The sequence below is a fragment of the Erpetoichthys calabaricus genome, chromosome 2 (assembly GCF_900747795.2).
Source record: "Erpetoichthys calabaricus chromosome 2, fErpCal1.3, whole genome shotgun sequence".
NCBI lineage: Eukaryota > Metazoa > Chordata > Cladistia > Polypteriformes > Polypteridae > Erpetoichthys > Erpetoichthys calabaricus.
The window spans coordinates 197,577,282-197,591,819 of record NC_041395.2 but is presented as its reverse complement, the minus strand read 5'-3'; the positions used below and the strand labels follow the sequence as shown (position 1 = coordinate 197,591,819).

General features: G+C 37.0%; 2 protein-coding genes across 3 annotated transcripts in view; one reads left to right on the top strand and one right to left on the bottom strand.

Moving 5' to 3' along the window:
* LOC114645508 (5-hydroxytryptamine receptor 3A-like) overlaps nt 1-14,538 on the bottom strand; it is a 67,541-nt gene that overhangs the window by 26,294 nt on the left and 26,709 nt on the right. The gene's annotated exons all lie outside the window — the stretch shown is intronic.
* cpdp (CPD photolyase) overlaps nt 1,273-14,538 on the top strand; it is a 24,189-nt gene continuing 10,923 nt past the window's right edge. The window contains exon 1 of one of the 2 annotated variants that reach the window (XM_028794947.2): nt 1,273-1,387. Coding sequence is in view for 1 of the 2 variants with exons in the window: in XM_028794944.2 (XP_028650777.1) it covers nt 1,365-1,387 (23 nt within the window). In the remaining variant the exon portion in view is untranslated. The remainder of the gene's footprint in view (nt 1,388-14,538) is intronic. The other variant, XM_028794944.2, reaches the window with a different exon arrangement.

Genomic DNA, 14,538 nt, shown 5'->3' with positions numbered 1-14,538 from the left:
TTGATCTGGAATTATGACATATTAAATAATAATTAATCTGACACATAGGAAATGAAACGCTGCATTCACTAAGTACAATGTACACTACTTAGCGTTTAATTTTTTCGGCCACTTTTTGCCAGCCGTCTTTTCTGGTCTGGGCTGCTTTTGCAGTGTTACCCCTTGTGTAAATTAAATCTTGAAATTCTTCGTGTCCTTCGAATAAAAGGTCTTGCGCCGCGTGTGTGAAAAAAAAATGCGCCCGTTCTTTCGTCATTTTGTTACAGCCTATCAAAGACTTGGTGATCATGTTTTCTAGACTCAATATATATGGGCTTTTCACTCAGCGCGGGCGCGCGCATTCATCTCGTATGATTAGATCCAGCTACACTAATCTAATACACAGCTGCGTTTGAAAAACCGACTTATCTGGATGAGTTTCACTGGCATTAACTCATTCAAGATGAGGCACTTGATCTCGGATGGTTTAAGCGACGTACGAAAAATACCCCCCAGATGAATGCTTAACCTTATAAACATTACTTTCTAGCACTTTACAGCTTAACAGGGAAATGAATATAGCAGGTCTAAATGTAAATATATTCATATCCCCATTCTAATATAATGAAAATGTATCCCTCTAATTTAATCCTTAAGTGACAACAGGACTTTAAATTAATAAGAAAGATCAGCTTGTAAAGAAACCATGCATACGCTCCAATGAAAGTTTTTTTCCCTTCCAAGCAGCCAGTAAATAAAGCAACAATTCATTTGCATTCGTTAAAGAAAATGGGAAAAAAGAAGGCAATCAGGAAAAAAATTGCGCTTTGCCATAACATATTACTGAGAAGAACTAGAACAGAATGCAGCTCTTAGTTTTACGGATGCGTAACCACTCATTAAATTCATACAGTAGTCGAAGTGGAAAAAATCAGAAAACTAAAATTAGTTACTTGTTGGAAGGCTACATTAATCTATTTCAACCACCCGATAAATTTTACACTTTTAAATTAATTATTTAGTGCAGATCTTGACAGTAAGAAATGTTTTAGCAGATGGTTGTACATCGTAATAATATTTTACATTTGGCATCCAGTATATTCGATAAATGTTGCATAAGAAATAAGAAAGCTAAAAAACGTTTGCTTTATATTTCGGCCTTCTTCCACTGAATTCGGAGCCTCTGAGAAGATCAGCTCCCTTAACAATCTGGTAGCGCTTCTTTACCCACAAATACTCTCTTGGTGTTATCCCGCCCCTTATGTTATACAACCAATACTCTTGCCCAATCAAATCGCTTCGTATTAACCAATGGGTTGGCTTTACCGCGCGTGCTTTCCTTGTTAAAAAAAACTCAAAACAAGGGAGAAGCAAGGTGGCTACCGATGAGTAACAGTACCACATTCAGGTTGGTTCGGGTTCTGATTTTCTGTAGGTAATAGTTGATGTGCAAATAGGAAAGTTGAAGGGAAGGCTTGCACTTTAAGAGGTTGTAAATGTTCATTATGCTGAAGGCACATCGTTCCGGTAAGTTACAAAAAATGCTTGTGTGTATTTGAAAGTAGAGGCTGATTGGAAGAATAAATCTTTATAGGAGTTCCTGTTTCACATACACATTCTCACAGAAACCTACCTTTTCAGAAATATCATTTATCTAACGTCACGTGTGTGAGATGTTGGAGGAAGCCACGGTAAAATGAAAAAAAAAAAAAAATATATATATATATATATATACAGGTATGAGAAAACGTACAAACGCAAATACAGTACAAGGTTATAGGAATGGGACTCAAAATTGGATTCTTCAGAACAGAAGTTCACAATTACAGACCTGAATACAGACCAGTAGCTGGAGGTTTTCGTTCCAACCAGTTTCGTAATTAGCAGCCAGGCCTAACAGATAATGAAACTTGGTATTTAATAATGTGGCTTGTTACTGCTTGAAAATCTATTCTAGTGATAAACCCATTCATGTAATACAGCAGCTTCTTTGGGCAGCATCTGGCGTAAGGCGAGATCAAATCCTGGACAGGACAACTGTCCATCATGAAGCACAGTTACTTAAACAGGACCATTTTAAAATGGTCAGTTAAACTACTATAGGGTGGTCCAGATCTAACTATGCAATTATTGCATTGCATTAAAAGTTGAATTTGTATAGTTTTGGGAAGAAAGAAAAATTATGTAGATCGCGACTACACTGAGATTTAAATCCAGTCTCCTGGAACTGTGAGAACTTAACTGATTAGCCATTGCGCTGCCCTAGACAAAAAATATGACGTCATAAAAACCTACCAGTTGACATACTCATTTATGAAGACGTAACAGAAAGAGGGATACATCACAGACAGCCAGTTTATTTATACTTTCAGTTCTTGCTATAATCTTTTTTTACAGTTGATGTATTACACATTTTTATATAGTTAGCATTTTTGTGTAAGGAGATTTCTGTGCTCAAAATGTGATAAACAGCACTGCAACACACTGTAAAATGGAGAGAAAGAGCCAATGGGCCATTTCAGTCAATACAGACAATAGGTTTGTTCTTGAGTGAATAAAGTAGTGTGTAAATATATACTGAATCACTTACCTAATCTTGATAGTCTTTTTTTCTTTTTAGTTGTTGTCAAAGGCAGAAATAGAATGCAAGTACATAAACACTAAAGTATACAAATAACAATGAGTTGGCAAATTTGTGTATAGCCAAATAAAATTGCAGAGAGATAACCTAGCACTGGGAAGTCCTTGCAAAAGTTCAGACATTAATTCAGAAAAGATAAAATGGTTAAATTTACATAAAAATAGATTAAGAGAAAAGTGAGAACACATATTAGAACTGGTATTGGTAAGGTAGGCAGGCACATAAGAGCCAGTTACAAAATAAAATACAGTACAAAGATAGCCAATAGGCCTGGTTATTGTCATATATTTCCAAATTGAATACAATTCTGTTTCTCAAGGGCCCAATTCTATTTGACTTTGATTCAAAATTGATTCAGTTACTATATGATGTCAAGGTTTTGTACTGGGGTCATGTGTTTGCATTTTATATTAATACTTTCTGTGACCTATATAGGTAATCCACAGCAATGTACTTTGTTTCATAGCAAATTAACAGTGACCTAATGCATTTCACTTCTGTTTTTTAATTACTAGCTCTTCAAATGCCATAAATGACAATTACAATCAGTGATCACCGGTTTCCAATCTTATTTACATTATAATAAAACCCATTGTTATTTGTATCCATATGGGCTACTAAAAAGTGAAAACAGAACTATAAACCATACATCAATATTGCACAAAGGCCCAGAGATAAGCCTTGAATTGTAGGCCTTTTACATTAACTTAGTCATGTTAATGTTAAGAGAATAGAGGTAAATAATTACACTTTTTTAGTTCTTGAGAACTGCCTAATTTTTCTGTTGCTCTACCTGTTTTGGTATGAGGCAACTCCTTTTTTTGTTATAATAATGTCATTAGCAGTTGGAATGCTCTGCAGAGATATTGCTTGGCCTGGTCAGTCAAAAGGGGATACTCCTCAGCAAGCACGTTTTAAAAGATCAATGGATTTTGAGAAAAAGGAATAGGTGTAATTTTCATGTATGAATCAATCGCTCTGGATGGCCAACTATCGCAAGTTTGTGCTACTCTTTTAGCCGACTTAAGTGAAATGACAATGGTGCCTTTCTCATCTTCATAAAGCTTCAGGACAGCCATTTCACTCAAATGTATGTATGTTGGTGGCTCTAACACATGCAGTAGGTTTCTTGTCAGTTGTTTTCAATGACACAATGTGGCTAAATATCTTTACAGATATTTAAAGTCGCTCCTCCGAAACCCATCTTAAATGGTGATACAATGGGAAATAAATGCAGTTTTTTTTACCCACCTCATTGCTCTATCAGCTGCTGGCTGGCTGCTGCTGTGCCACGTGATCTGCATCTAGCATGGTGCTTCAAACATTTAAATGCCTGTACAGCAGCTGTCATACTCTTTTTCTTTTATTTCCAGCCCTGGGCGTGATTAAATCTCTTGACACAAAGTCTTGTCTTGAGGGAGGTGAGTTCTTGATATTTTTTACTTTATAATTTAAAAACAGAATAAGAATCTGAAAATCTATCAATCACATTAAAGTTCGATAAATTCTGAAAAGAATGATACCAAACATATATATGTAGATTTTAAAATAAGCCAGATTTAAGCGTGACAGAAACGTTACATAAAAACGTGACATAAAAATGTGAAATAAAATCGTTGCACAAAATCATTGCACTTTTAGGATATTGCTTAGGATTTTATATATATATATCTATATCTATATCTATACTAATTAATAAAAGGCAAAGCCCTCACTGACTGACTGACTGACTGACTGACTCATCACTAATTCTGCAACTTCCCGTGTAGGTGGAAGGCTGAAATTTGGCAGGCTGATTCCTTACAGCTTACTTACAAAAGTTAGGCAGGTTCATTTCGAAATTCAACGCGTAATGGTCATAACTGGAACCTCTTTTTTCACAATATACTGTAATGGACGGCAGCTCGATGGCCGTGGGAGGAGGAGTTGAGTGTCACGTCTTCACGCCTCCCACGTAATCACGTGAAAAGACTGTGAACGCAGTAGGGAGAAATGAAGGAGGAGCCGCAAACAGCGAAGAACAAAAAATTCATTAAACAATTGAGAAGGGAGCGAAACAATAAGAAGCGAGTGAGTGAAGCATACAAGCATCTTCATAAGGGAAAAAAGCACCGTGTAAAACGTAAGTTTAAATTAAGTTTATAGAAACGCTCCCGCTGCGGATTGCAATAACATATTCGCGAGATAAAAGTTTAATGAGAAGACACAAGGTATAAACGAACCACACGCCGTAGCGCAACGTTAGGGGCTTCACCTCTGGTGCTGACGTTCGAGATTCGATTCCCGAGAGCGGATGCAGTGAGTGTGTACGCCTGATGAGTCCAGAATTAGGGAGAAACACGTGTCGCATACTCTTTACATTATTTGAAAGTAAACTATTAAAACCATTCTATGATCTGCTTCTCGCAACTGAAAGACGGCACATGGCGGATGTTAGCCGACTTGCTGACCGCAACGTTAGGGGCTTCAACTCTGGTGCCGCAAACAGCGAAGAACAAAAAATTCATTAAACAATTGAGAAGGGAGCGAAACAATAAGAAGCGAGCGAGTGAACCATACAAGCATCTTCATAACGGAAACAAAGCACGGTATAAAACGTAAGTTTAAATTAAGTTTATAGAAACGCTCCTGCTGCGGATTGCAATAACATTCGCGAGATAAAAGAACGCAGTAGGGAGAAATGAAGGAAAAGCCGCAAACCGCGAAGAACAAAAAATTCATTAAACAATTGAGAAGGGAGCGAAACAATAAGAAGTGAGCGAGTGAAGCATACAAGCATCTTCATAAGGGAAAAAAGCACGGTGTAAAACGTAAGTTTAAATTAAGTTTATAGAAACGCTCCCGCTGCGGATTGCAATAACATATTTGCGAGATAAAAGTTTAATGAGAAGACACGAGGTATAAACGAACCACACGCCGTAGCGCAACGTTAGGGGCTTCACCTCTGGCGCTGACGATAGAGATTCGATTCCCGAGAGGGGATGCAGTGAGTGTGTACGCCTGATGAGCCCAGAATTAGGGAGAAACACATGTCGCATACTCTTTGCATTATTTGAAAGTAAACTATTAAAACCATTCTATGATCTGCTTCTGGGAACAGAAAGAGGGCACGTGGCGGACGTAAGGCGACTTGCTGACAAACCACAAGCGTGACCTGGCAGGTAACCACCCATACAATCAGATTGTGATTCAGAAAACGAATGCCATGAATGTAATTACCACGATCTACATACTGTCAAATAAACGAAACACACGCCGTACTGCGACAGCTGTGAAAAGGGAGCTTCACAAAAAAACAGATCCTTAACAAATTGTTATTGGTATATTTTTGATCCGTTTAAAAAGGTTTTCTTTTCTTCTTAATAAAAAATTAAAAGCAGTACTTCGCCGCAACGAAGCGCGAGAATTTGGCTATATATATCTGCTTCTCACAATTAAAAGAGGGCACGTAGCGGATGTTAGAGGACTTGATGACCAAGCATAACCATTACCTGCCAGGTAACCACCCATACAATCAGATTGTGATTCAGACTAGGAATGCAATGAATGTAATTACCCCGATCTACATACAAGGCGAAAGTCTTGCAACATTCAAAGATGATGGTTTAGGATAAGTACACCATGGAACATAAAAGAGCTTATGAAGCCTTGAACCGAAAAAAGCAACATCTCAAAGATCGTAAAAAAAAAAAAAAAGGAGGTAATGTCGTTTTACTCGCTGTAGATTTTAGTCAAACATTACCAGTTATTCCACGAGGGAGACCAGCAGATGAACTCAACGCGTGTTTAAAATCCATGCTTCTCCCACGGTTGGTTATATGTCGCGTGTTCTCGGGTAGGTACACCAAAAAATGTATACATTTAAGCATGTAATGGGCAAAGAAAAAAATGAGGTATACCCGAAGGCACTGCAGTAGTACGCAATGTAACTTTACTTCTTAAATGTTAATGTTTTACTGTTTAATAATTTATACGCTTCTTATATGTTGTTCAAATTCTTTTATCATAATACCAGTGACAGCGCAATGCACGATAACATGGAGTGAATACACCATACGCATCCGCCCACGGCCGCCCTGGTGTGCGCAGATAGGAGTTGATTCTACAATAAAACAAAATAAAGATAAAAAGAGTAATACAATCATCACCCATAAAGCGGATAGCAGACGTGACGTACTATATGTGTACCAGATTTCAAGTCAATAGGTGAAACGGTTTGAGAGCTACAGGTGATTTAAAATCCTGGACAGACAAACGAATAGCCACGGTAGCAAATTATAGAAGAGGATTTTACTGTTTAATAATTTATATTTATATGAAATGTGCTTCTTATATATTACTTCATATTCTCATATGATAATGATGTTAATGTTGTTTATATTGATTTCTATGTTATTGTAAGTGCATGTATGTGTGTATATGTATGTATGTATATATATAGATATATATATATATTCACGGCATTCGTAGTCTGTGTCACAATCTGATTGTATGGGTGGTTATCTACCAGGTAACGCTTGTGGTTGGCCAGCCATCTGCTAACATCCGCCACGGTGCCCTCAGTTTGTGAGGAGCAGATCATATATATATATTATACACACATATATATATATATACACACACATATATATATATACACATATACACATATATATATATATATATATATATATATATATATATATACACATATATATATATACACATATATATATATATATATATATACACAAATATATTTCAAATATATATATATATATATAAATATATTTCAAATATATATATATATATATATATATGTATATGTGTATATGTATGTGTATATATATGTGTATATATATATATATATGTATATATATGTGTGTATATATATATATATATATATATGTATATATGTGTGTATATATATATGTGTATATATGTATATATATGTGTGTATATAATATATATATATATATATATATATATATATATATATATATATATATATATATATATATATATGTATGTATGTATGTATGTGTATATGTATGTATGTATGTATGTATGTATATGTATGTATGTATATATGTATGTATATGTATGTATGTATATATGTATGTATATATATATATATATATATATATATATATATATATATATACTAGCAAAATACCCGTGCTTCGCAGCGGAGAAGTAGTGTGTTACTGAGGTTATGAAAAAGTAAAGGAAACATTTTAAAAATAACGTAACATGATTGTCAATGTAATTGTGTTGTCATTGTTATGAGTGTTGCTGTCATATATATATATATATATACATACATACATACATATACACACATAGATGCACTTACAATAACATAGAAATCAATATAAACAACATTAACATCATTATCATATGAGAATATGAAGTAATATATAAGAAGCACATTTCATATAAATATAAATTATTAAAGAGTAAAATCTTCTTCTATAATTTGCTACCGTGGCTTTTCGTTGGTCTGTCCAGGATTTTAAATCACCTGTATCTTGCAAACCGTTTCACCTATTGACTTGAAATCTGGTACACATATAATACGTCACGTCTGCTATCCGCTTTATGGGTGATGATTGTATTACTCTTTTTATGTTTATTTTATTTTAGAATCAACTCCTATCTGCGCACACCAGGGCGGCCGTGGGCAGATGCGTATGGTGTATTCACTCCATGTTATCGTGCATTGCGCTGCCACTGGTATTTTGATAAAAGAATTTGAACAATATATAAGAAGCGTATAAATTATTAAACAGTAAAACATTAACATTTAAGAAGTAAAGTTACATTGAGTACTACTGCAGTGCCTTCGGGTATACCTCATTTTTTGTTTGCCCATTACATGCTTAAATGTATACATTTTTTGGTGTACCTACCCGAGAACACGCGACATATAACTGAGCGTGGGAGAAGCATGGATTTTAAACACGCGTTGAGTTCATCTGCTGGTCTCCCTCGTGGAATAACTGGTAATGTTTGACTAAAATGTACAGCGAGTAAAACGACATCACCTCCTTTTTTTTTTTTACGATCTCTGAGATCTTGCTTTTTTCGGTTCAAGGCTTCATAAGCTCTTTTATGTGCCATGGTGTACTTAATAAGTACTAATTATCCCAAACCATCATCTTTGAATGTTGCAAGACTTTCGCCTTGTATGTAGATCGGGGTAATTACATTCATTGCATTCCTAGTCTGAATCACAATCTGATTGTATGGGTGGTTACCTGGCACTGTAGGGTTGCCACCCGTCCTTTAAAATACGGAATCGTGCCGCGTTTGAGAATGAAATAGCGCGTCCCGTTTTGAATCAATACTGGACGGGATTTATCCCGTATTTTTTTTATCATTTTTTTTTTTAAAGCAGCGTGTCATGCAAATCATCCCACACGCATTTTATGAAGATGCCTCCTTTCCTACTTTTGATTGGGTAATACTTGATGTCATCGTTAGTTTGATTGGTCTTTTTAACTGTCCAGTGAGGAGGGCGTGTCTTTTAAGTACAGTCTGCAAAGTGTTGGCACTGAGATGTGGCGTCAGCGCCATAGTTGAAGTCCCTAACGTTGCGGTCAGCAAGTCGGCTAACATCCGCCATGTGCCGTCTTTCAGTTGCGAGAAGCAGATCATAGAATGGTTGAAACTGTTGCCCTTAACGTTGCGCCACGGCGTGTGGTTCGTTTATACCTCGTGTCTTCTCATTAAACTTTTATCTCGCGAATATGTTATTGCAATCCGCAGCGGGAGCGTTTCTATAAACTTAATTTAAACTTACGTTTTACACCGTGCTTTGTTTCCCTTATGAACATGCTTGTATGCTTCACTCGCTCCGTTCTCAATTGTTTAATTAATTTTTTGCTCTTCGCTGTTTCCGGCTGTTCCTCCATTTCCCCCTACTTCGTTCTTTTATCTCGCGAATATGTTATTGCAATCCTTAACGGGAGCGTTTCAATAAACTGATTGAAAATAGTTTTGCATTTACCTTTTTAGTAAAAGGCGAGCTTTTAAGCCTGAGAAATCACCCCGTAAATGCACACGTTTAATTGCACATGTGTTAATATGTATGGTTACACAGTATTAAAAGACAGTGAACAACGTCAGTTACCTTTGTTCCCGCGTTTGATAAAAGGTGAGCTTTTAAGCCTGAGAAATCACCCCGTAAATGCACACGTTTAATTGCACATGTGTTAATATGTATGCTTACACAGTATTAAAAGACAGTCAAAAATTAACGTCATTTACCTTCGTTCCCGCGTGTGACTCGTGCTGTAAATCTCTTCCTTGTTTTTAGTTCACGTGATTACGTAGGAGGCGTGATGACGCGATACGTGACTCCGCCTCCTCCATTACAGTGTATGGACAAAAAATATGTTCCAGTTATGACCATTACGCTTTGAATTTCGAAATGAAACCTGCCTAACTTTTGTAAGTAAGCTGTAAGGAATGAGCCTGCCAAATTTCAGCCTTCCACCTACACGGGAAGTTGGAGAATTAGTGATGAGTCAGTCAGTCAGTCAGTCAGTGAGTGAGTCAGTCAGTGAGGGCTTTGCCTTTTATTATTATAGATATATATATATATATATACATACATATACACACATACATGCAGTTTCAATAACATAGAAATCAATATAAACAACATTAACATCATTATCATATGAGAATATGAAGAAATATATAAGAAGCACATTTCATATAAATATAAATTATTAAACAGTAAAATCTTCTTCTGTAATGTGCTACCGTGGCTATTCGTTTGTCTGTCCAGGATTTTAAATCACCTGTAGCTCGAAAACTGTTTCACCTATTGACTTGAAATCTGGTACACATATAGAACGTCACGTCTACTATCCGCTTTATGGGTGATGATTGTATTACTCTTTTTATCCATCCATCCATCTTCCAACCCGCTGAATCCGAACACAGGGTCACGGGGGTCTGCTGGAGCCAATCCCAGCCAACACAGGGCACAAGGCAGGAAACAATCCTGGGTTTTTATCTTTATTTTATTTTATTGTAGAATCAACTCCTATCTGCGCAGACCAGGGCGGCCGTGGGCGGATGCGTATGGTGTATTCACTCCACGTTATCGTGCATTGCGCTGTCACTGGTATTTTGATAAAAGAATTTGAACAACATATAAGAAGCGTATAAATTATTAAACAGTAAAACATTAACATTTAAGAAGTAAAGGTACATTAAGTACTACTGCAGTGCCTTTGGGTATACCTCATTTTTTGTTTGCTCATTACATGCTTAAATGTATACATTTTTTGGTGCACCTACCCGAGAACACGCGACATATAACCGAGCGTGGGAGAAGCATGGATTTTAAACACGCGTTGAGTTCATCTGCTGGTCTCCCTCGTGAAATAACTGGTAATGTTTGACTAAAATCTACAGCGAGTAAAACGACATTACCTCCTATTTTTTTTTTTTACGATCTCTGAGATCTTGCTTTTTTCGGTTCAAGGCTTCATAAGCTCTTTTATGTTCTATGGTGTACTTATCCCAAGCCATCATCTTTGAATGTTGCAAGACTTTTGCCTTGTATGTAGATCGGGGTAATTACATTCATTGTATTCCTAGTCTGAATCACAATCCGATTGTATGGGTGGTTACCTGGCACTGTAGGGTTGCTACCCGTCCTTTAAAATACGGAATCGTCCCGTATTTGAGAATGAAATTGCGTGTCCCGTTTTGAATCAATACGGGACGGAATTTGTCCCGTATTTTTTTTATCATTTTTTTTAAAGCAGCGTCTCATACAAATCATCCCACACGCATTTTATGAAGATGCCTCCTTTCCTACTTTTGATTGGGTAATACTTGACGTCATTGTTAGTTTGATTGGTCTTTTTAACTGTCGAGTGAGGAGGGCGGGTCTTTTAAGTAGAGTCTGCAAACTGTTGGCACTGGGATGTGGCACCCGCTGCAGTATGCGTCCCTTATTTTTTTGTATTAAAAGTGGTAACCCTACCTGGGAGGTAACACTTATGTTTGGTCATGAAGTCGTCTAAAATCAGCCACGTGCCCTCTTTTAATTGTGAGAAGCAGATATATATAGCCAAATTCTCGCGCTTCGTTGCGGCGAAGTACTGCTTTTAATTTTTTAAGAAGAAAATAAAACCTTTTTAAACGGATCGAAAATATACCAATAACAATTTGTTAAGGATCTGTTTTTTTGTGAACCTCGCTTTTCACAGCTGTCCTGCTACGGCGTGTGTTTCGTTTATTTGACAGTATGTAGATCGTGGTAATTAAATTCATGGCATTCGTTTTCTGAATCACAATCTGACTGTATGGATGGTTACCTGCCAGGTTACGCTTGTGGTTGGTGAGGAAGTCGCCTTACATCCGCCACGTGCCCTCTTTCTGTTCCCAGAAGCTGATCATAGAATGGTTTTAATAGTTTACTTTCAAATAATGCAAAGAGTATGCGACACGTGTTTCTCCTTAATTCTGGGCTCATCAGGCATTCACACTCACTGCATCCCCTCTCGAGAATCGAATATCGTCAGCGCCAGAGTTGAAGCCCCTAACGTTGCGGTCAGCAAGTGGGCTAACATCCGCCATGTGCCGTCATTCAGTTGCAAGAGGCAGATCATAGAATGGTTGAAATTGTTGCCCCTAACGTTGCGCTACGGTGTGTGGTTCGTTTATACCTCGTGTCTTCTCATTAAACTTTTATCTCGCGAATATGTTATTGCAATCCGCAGCGGGAGCGTTTCTATAAACTTAATTTAAACTTACGTTTTACACCGTGCTTTGTTTCCCTTATGAACATGCTTGTATGCTTCACTCGCTCCCTTCTCAATTGTTTAATGAATTTTTTGTTATTCGCTGTTTGCGGCTCCTCCTTCATTTGTCCCTACTGCATTCACAGTTTTTTCACGTTATTGCAATCTGCAGCGGGAGCATTTCTATAAACTTAATTTAAACTTACGTTTTACACCGTGCTTTGTTTCCCTTATGAACATGCTTGTATGCTTCACTCGCTCCCTTCTCAATTGTTTAATGAATTTTTTGTTCTTCGCTGTTTGCGGCTCCTCCTTCATTTGTCCCTACTGCGTTCACAGTCTTTTCACGTGATTACGTGGGAGGCGTGATGACGTGACACTCAACTCCTCCTCCCACGGCCATCGAGCTGCCGTCCATTACAGTATATTGTGAAAAAAGAGGTTCCAGTTATGACCATTACGTGTTGAATTTCGAAATGAAACCTGCCTAACTTTTGTAAGTAAGCTGTAAGGAATCAGCCTGCCAAATTTCAGCCTTCCACCTACACGGGAAGTTGCAGAATTAGTGATGAGTCAGTCAGTCAGTCAATCAGTCAGTCAGTCAGTCAGTCAGTGAGTCAGTGAGGGCTTTGCCTTTTATTAGTATAGATATATATACACACACACACATATATATATATATATATATATATATATATATACACACATATACATATATATTATACACACATATATATGTGTGTATAATATATATATATATGTGTGTATATATATATATATATGTATATATATATATATATATATATATATATATATATATATATATATATATATAATATATATGTGTGTGTGTATATATTATATATATATATATGTGTATATATATCTATAATAATAAAAGGCAAAGCCCTCACTGACTGACTCACTCACTGACTGACTGACTGACTGACTCATCACTAATTCTCCAACTTCCCGTGTAGGTGGAAGGCTGAAATTTGGCAGGCTCATTCCTTACAGCTTACTTACAAAAGTTAGGCAGGTTTCATTTCGAAATTCAAAGCGTAATGGTCATAACTGGAACATATTTTTTGTCCATACACTGTAATGGAGGAGGCGGAGTCACGTATCGCGTCATCACGCCTCCTACGTAATCACGTGAACTAAAAACAAGGAAGAGATTTACAGCACGAGTCACACGCGGGAACGAAGGTAAATGACGTTAATTTTTGACTGTCTTTTAATACTGTGTAAGCATACATATTAACACATGTGCAATTAAACGTGTGCATTTACGGGGTGATTTCTCAGGCTTAAAAGCTCACCTTTTATCAAACGCAGGAACAAAGGTAACTGACGTTGTTCACTGTCTTTTAATACTGTGTAACCATACATATTAACACATGTGCAATTAAACGTGTGCATTTACGGGGTGATTTCTCAGGCTTAAAAGCTCGCCTTTTACTAAAAAGGTAAATGCAAAACTATTTTCAATCAGTTTATTGAAACGCTCCCGTTAAGGATTGCAATAACATATTCGCGAGATAAAAGAACGAAGTAGGGGGAAATGGAGGAACAGCCGGAAACAGCGAAGAGCAAAAAATTAATTAAACAATTGAGAACGGAGCGAGTGAAGCATACAAGCATGTTCATAAGGGAAACAAAGCACGGTGTAAAACGTAAGTTTAAATTAAGTTTATAGAAACGCTCCCGCTGCGGATTGCAATAACATATTCGCGAGATAAAAGTTTAATGAGAAGACACGAGGTATAAACGAACCACACGCCGTGGCGCAACGTTAAGGGCAACAGTTTCAACCATTCTATGATCTGCTTCTCGCAACTGAAAGACGGCACATGGCGGATGTTAGCCGACTTGCTGACCGCAACGTTAGGGACTTCAACTATGGCGCTGACGCCACATCTCAGTGCCAACACTTTGCAGACTGTACTTAAAAGACACGCCCTCCTCACTGGACAGTTAAAAAGACCAATCAAACTAACGATGACATCAAGTATTACCCAATCAAAAGTAGGAAAGGAGGCATCTTCATAAAATGCGTGTGGGATGATTTGCATGACACGCTGCTTTAAAAAAAAAAAATGATAAAAAAAATACGGGATAAATCCCGTACAGTATTGATTCAAAACGGGACGCGCTATTTCATTCTCA